The sequence below is a fragment of the Camelina sativa genome, chromosome 11, assembly GCF_000633955.1.
Source record: "Camelina sativa cultivar DH55 chromosome 11, Cs, whole genome shotgun sequence".
NCBI lineage: Eukaryota > Viridiplantae > Streptophyta > Magnoliopsida > Brassicales > Brassicaceae > Camelina > Camelina sativa.
The window spans coordinates 2,261,058-2,267,121 of record NC_025695.1 but is presented as its reverse complement, the minus strand read 5'-3'; the positions used below and the strand labels follow the sequence as shown (position 1 = coordinate 2,267,121).

General features: G+C 40.1%; 2 protein-coding genes across 2 annotated transcripts in view; both read right to left on the bottom strand.

Moving 5' to 3' along the window:
- Positions 1 to 372, bottom strand: part of LOC104721160 (disease resistance protein RRS1-like) — a 7,232-nt gene extending 6,860 nt beyond the window's left edge. Inside the window, exon 1 of the mRNA XM_010439073.2 lies at positions 61 to 372. The gene's annotated coding sequence lies outside the window, so the exon portion shown is untranslated. The remainder of the gene's footprint in view (positions 1 to 60) is intronic.
- LOC104721158 (probable disease resistance protein RPP1) lies at positions 563 to 5,188 on the bottom strand. The gene is made up of 4 exons (XM_010439070.2): positions 4,468 to 5,188; positions 2,462 to 4,343; positions 2,190 to 2,348; positions 563 to 2,075 (listed from the first exon to the last, which is right to left on the bottom strand). Exons 1-4 carry the CDS (start codon positions 5,079 to 5,081, stop codon positions 828 to 830), a joined length of 3,903 nt encoding a protein of 1,300 aa, XP_010437372.1. The 5' UTR covers positions 5,082 to 5,188; the 3' UTR covers positions 563 to 827.

Sequence of the window (6,064 nt, the reverse complement as noted above, 5' to 3'; positions counted from 1 at the left end):
AAAAAAAAAAAAAAAAAAAAAAAGTCCTGGGGACGACGACGCCAGTCGAAATTTACTTACAGCAGCGATGGAGAAAGCTCCAATTCGAAACCCTCGAACTGCAATAGAAGATCAAGACGATGGGTTCCGGATTGGGCAATTGAGAAAATTACATCCGTTTTCTTCAGTTCACCAAGAGCGAAGAGTTTCTTTACCCACAAAAAAGTCAGCCCATAAAAGAAATAGCAAAGAAGTTGCAGAGAAAGTTATTAGTGAACGATGATGATGTGAGCAAAGCATTGCTTAAGCGTATAATTTTATCAAAATCCTTTTCTACTCCCAGTCGTTTCCGTCAATGGTCTTCGTCAACGCACAGTATCTTCATCAATTATAGAGTACACTAATCATGGTGGCTTCTTCTTCCTCCACTCCACAACACCAAGTCTTCATCAATTTTGGAGAGAAACACTTGTACGGGATATAAAAGATTGTGACATTAACACAAGCACATATATTGAACACAGTTTCAATTATCACAAACAGGATTTAAGCCCTCTGGACAAATAAGCTTGCGATGGTGTCAGGAACAAGTAGGAAAAACCATTACACCTCGACGTTTCCAATTTACAAATAACAAAACTCCAACATGAGCATCTACGCAAACTCAGAACACAGCCTATGGACATTATCAACAGAGACGAGCAGAGTTCCACCAGACTACAATTACTGAGATACAAAAAATACTAGAGATACAATATGATAAACAAATACTAGAATGTATTAGCAACAGTGCCTCCATTGGAGTTGGCAATTATCAATCAACATCTAATTCCTCGACCAAGACTTGTTCACCAACTAAGAACCAATTTCTTGAGACGAACGCCATTAGGAACTTCCAACAGATTTGAACAATTATCTAGATCCAATTGCCAGAGACTGGTGGAATTCAAAATGGAGGCAGGGAGCTTCACGAGACTCGTGCACCAACTAAGATCCAATATTCTAAGATTAATGGCATTCCCAATCGAATAGGGAACCTCCATCAGATTTGAGCAATTACTGAGATACAGACACTGTAGACTAGTGGCATACCCGATGGAAGAAGGGAGCTTCCGTAGACTTGAGCAATTACTAAGATACAAATACTCAAGGTTAGTGGCGTTTCCAATGGAGGAGGGAAGCTCCACCAGATTTGAGCAGTTACTGAGATCCACTTTCCTTAGACCACTGACATTCCCAATAGAAGAAGGAAGTTCCACAAGACTTGAGCAATTACTAAGATCTAATTCCCAAAGATTAGTGGCACTTCCGATCGAGTTGGGGAGGGACACGAGACATGAGCAATTACTGATATCCAAATAATGGAGGTTATTGAAATTTCCGATAGAGTACGGGAGATCTACCAAACCTGAGCAATTACTGACATCCAATATCTCAAGACTAGTGGCATTCCCAATAGATGGAGGGAGCTCCACCAAACTTGAGCATCCAGTGAGATATAATTCTTTGAGATTTATGGCATTTCCAATCGAAGAAGGGAGCCTCACCAACCTTGAACAGTATTCAAGGTTTAATTGCTGGAGATTAGTGGCATTCCCAATAGATGCCGGGAGCTCCACCAAACTTGAGCATCCAGCGAGATATAATTCCTTGAGGTTTATGGCATCGCCAATCGAGGATGGGAGCTTCACCAAACTTGAACAATACTCGAGATTCAGTTTCTGGAGATTGATGGCACTTCCAACAGAGGAAGGGAGCTTCACCAAACTTGAGCAACATCTAAGATACAATTCTTGGAGATTAATGGCATTTCCAATAGAGGAGGGGAGCTCCACCAGACTTGAACATCCAGTAAGATATAACTCTTTGAGATTAGTGATATTTCCAATGGAGGAAGGGAGGCCAACCAAGCTTGTGCAATATTCGAGAGTCAATACTAGGAGACCTGTAGCGTCACCAATAGAGTAAGGTAATTCGACTATGCTTGAGCAACAGCTGAGATCCAATCTCTTGAGATTGAAAGCGGTTGAGAGATCAGGAAGCTTTTTCAGGTTTTTGGAGGATGACAAATCCATCAACCTAAGCTTTCCAAGGGGCTGACAAACAAATTGAACAACATACAAACACATGTTTAATCGAAATGTCATACCACTCACTTATTAGAAGTTAATTGTTTATGAATGGGAAAGCAACAAATAAGAAGTGCTTACTCGAATTCCTTCCCACAATTTCTCAAACTTGCTGTGGGGAATGTATAGTTCGTAAAGAGACTCTGGATACCACTTGGAAGGCCAACGTGTCACTGGACAGCATTCCCGGCGTAGTAATCCATCAAATCCTTCGAGAGCACTATCATTTGTATATAAATCCTGTAGAAAGACCCAAAAAAAAAAAAGTACACTTTATATGGGTTCGTTATCAAATGAATTTAAATATGCAGAGAGCAAGGATATAAAGGAAAAATGTCTTGGATCCCACACACCTTAATATCTTGGTTTATGATGATAACCTCTTGCCCCACTTCTGAGAAACTCTTTGCAAGATACTCTTCCACCGTCACGTTACAATCACCGTTAGAAATACAGGCGATCTGATTATGGAATGATTCTTTATCTTCACCACATAAGGAATCATAAGTAAGCTTTACAATGCTCATTATACCACCGTCAAGGTTAGACCTAAACGTTGGTAATTCATTTATCCACTCCTTCTTGGACATTCCCTGAAGATAGGTGCCCATTAGCTGTAACCCCAAAGGGTGTTCTCCTGAAAGTGTTGTAACTTCCTGAGCAAGCTCCACAAAACCATCACATGGAGACTTTTGACCAAAAGTATACATGCAGAAGATTTGAAGAGCATCATCAGGCGATGGAAAATCCACCTTGTAAATATGGTCGATCCCGTATTCCTTTAAAAGTCTTTCATTTCGTGTTGTGATGATAATCCGACTTCCAATACCAAACCCATGTGTTTCCTTGGCCAAGGCATCTAACTGTCCTGAACTATCCACGTCATCGAGGACGATAAACACTTTCTTGTCTTTCAACATTTCTTGTGCAACTCCCAAAGGAAAAATCTCATCAGTATAATTTTGGTTGCTTAGTTGAGACAACAATTGCTTCTGTAAGTGCAATTTCGCATTGTGCTCATTGTGGTAAGTATTTCCATTGAATCCTTGAATATTAGCCATGATTGTACTCCATTGGAATTGATGAGAGAGTTGTTGGTATAGAAAATGGGCAATGGTGGTCTTACCAATCCCAGAAGGACCCACAATTCCTATGATCCTCACTTCATCTGAGTCCATGCATAACATTGGTTCTATCTTTTCCATGTGAGCTTCCATCCCAACTATGTTTTCGAGATCACTTAACGACGGAGAATTGTTCAACCTAATCTCAATTTCACTGACGATTGCAGAATTGTTCAACCTAATTTCAGTATCACTGACGATTGCTTCAACCATGTTTTCCTCATCCGAGTCCATGCATAAAATCGGTTCCGTCTTTTCCACATGAGCTTCCATCTCAACTTGGCCTTGGGAATTGTTCGAAATATCAGTGGCTGTAAGGTTTCTTATTTCTCTGTCAACCCTAGCACATAACCTTGGTAAGGCCTCTGTCCACGCTTTCCTGGACCTTCCCCGAAGAGACCTCCCCATTAATTTTAGCCTTAAAGGGAGTACACCAGCAAGTTCTGTGGCTTCCTTAGAAAGCTTCATAAAACCATACTTTGGGGACTTTTGACCAAAAGCATGCATGCAGAAGATTTGAAGAGCTTCATCAGGTGCTGGAAAATCCGTCTTGTAAATTTGGTTGATCCCGTGTGCCTTTAAAAGTCTTGGATCTTGTGTTGTGATGATGATCAGACTTCCAGGACCATACCACCGAGTTTTTTTCGCCAGGGCATCTAGTTGTTCTAAGCGATCCACACCATCAAGAACGACTAACACTTTTTTGTCTTTCAACCTATCTGGTAAAACTCCTAAATGACAAATATTGATATCCTCCTTGTGGTTCAATAGCTGAGACAACATTTGGTTCTGTAACTGCAATTTCGCACTGTACTCATCGTAACAAAGTCTTGGGTAAACAGATTTGATATCAGTCATGAAGACACTAAGTTGGAACTGATGAGAGTGTTTGTTATATAAGTATCTGGCGATGGTGGTCTTACCAATCCCAGAAGGACCCAAAATTCCTATCATCCTCGCTTCATCTGAGTCTAGGCATAAAATCGATTCCATCTTTTCCATATGAGCTCCCATCCCAACTAGACCGTCGAAATCCCTTGATGGAGCGGAATCATTCAGCACGTTTGAAATTCTAGTGGTTAAATTTTCGATCATAGACGCTTCATTATTCCTAGATATAAAAAAAAAAAGGGGATGATGATCAAACCGATATATATATATATATGAAACTGAATTTGTGTTCAAAAGATTAAAAACCTGCAATTAGATAATAAATAATATAAAAAGGGACTAACCAACTGCGTGAATGGAAACCGGCGATTGTGGCCACTTGCGCCAAAGCTCGTCTCCATATCTCACCGCGCTCCTTTGTTTTACCCTTGCATGTTTTTTTAAAGAGTTTTCCAAAATCTCCGGTCTGCTTCTTTACATCAGTTGGATCCACTTCATAGAACACGGTCACCACTAATTGACCCAACTCTTCGCGGCACTTCATTATTTCCACCAACTCGTCGAGGCACCAGGACGAGGAAGCGTAGTTCCTTGAGAGCATGACAAGCGCTATTTTCGATCGTCTAATGGCATCAATAACCTCAGGACCGATCGACTTGCTCCGCTCAATGTCGTTATCAATGAATAGGTCGATTCCTTTTCTCCTGAACTCCAACAGAACGTGACTGAGAAAGGATCTCCGGACATCTGACCCGTGAAAGCTCGGAAAGACATGGTAACAACAATGATGAGGCACAGAAGGAGGCGGCGATAAAGGAGGTGATGAAGAAGGCACTGTTTTGTTGTTTTGTGAACTGGATCTGAATTTTTTATAAACCATAAATAAGAGCGTGCCCAAAATCATGAAGAATCCGATCGCAGCAGCACAGAACATAAGGACGGAAAAAGAAGAATCCATTAGGATGATGAAAGGGAGGATCAAGACCACAGAGAGCTTCACTCTGCTGGTACAACAACATTGACTACTGACTCTATTTGGGGGAAAAAACTTCGTGGTTGTTTCCTAATTCCTACTCTACCAAAAATATCCTTTCGTGGTTCCTTCATTTATTGACAATTTTTTTAGATCTTTTTTCCTATTTTAACTAGTTTGTAATTACGATGTTAATAAGTGTAAATTTTCCATTTTATATTTTTTTCCTTTTAAAACTTTTTTTTCCATAATAAGTATACAAATTTTTAGTTTATGTGAGTGAAATCTAAAGCTAAATAGTATCGTTCAATTATTAACTATGATGCACGGGGACGCCTGTCGACCACCGTTCGTTACGGGGACGGATATCTGACGGGGACAGCGAAGAAACGTTTCTCAGCCGTTTCAGAGACAGCAGGGACGACAAGCAGAAAAAGGAAACGGGAAAATACGGAAACGGGGATGTCTCTGAGTCGTTTTTAACATAATTGAAGTGTCCCCGTTTTAGAATAGGCAATTTAACCTCTTTTTTATAGAAAAAACTCAAACAATAAAGGAATGATAGGGCATACGGCTTATATATAACGATTCACTTCCCTGCACCCCTGTTTATATAAACGATTCACTAGTCTTTGACGTCTTCTCTGCTTTCCTTCACGAAACGTCAAAACCAGAACACGTATGTCTCTTCTTCTCTTTTCTATTTTGACTAATATTATTCAATGATCGTTGTTTGATTATTTGCTATTCATGTGTGTGATCGTTGATAGACTGATCGTTGATAGACTGATCGTTTGTGATCGTTGATAGACTAATATTATTCAGTGATCTTTGTTTGCTATTCATGTATGTGATCGTTGTTTGCTATTCATGTGTGTGATCGTTGATCGACATCGTTTGGTTACTTTCTTTGTTTAATCAGATGAACAATTCTCAAGGACCGGGTGAGAATATTGGTAGTAGTAGTG

What these genes read in the sequence shown, in the direction of transcription:
- LOC104721158 (XM_010439070.2), bottom strand. Translation starts at nt 5,081, where the DNA reads ATGGATTCTTCTTTTTCCGTCCTTATGTTCTGTGCTGCTGCGATCGGA. An exon ending in TCATAAACCAAGATATTAAG is followed by an intron (nt 2,349 to 2,461) that starts GTGTGTGGGATC and finishes GTCTTTCTACAG; the next exon opens with GATTTATATACAAATGATAG. An exon ending in AATTGTGGGAAGGAATTCGA is followed by an intron (nt 2,076 to 2,189) that starts GTAAGCACTTCT and finishes TTTGTTTGTCAG; the next exon opens with CCCCTTGGAAAGCTTAGGTT.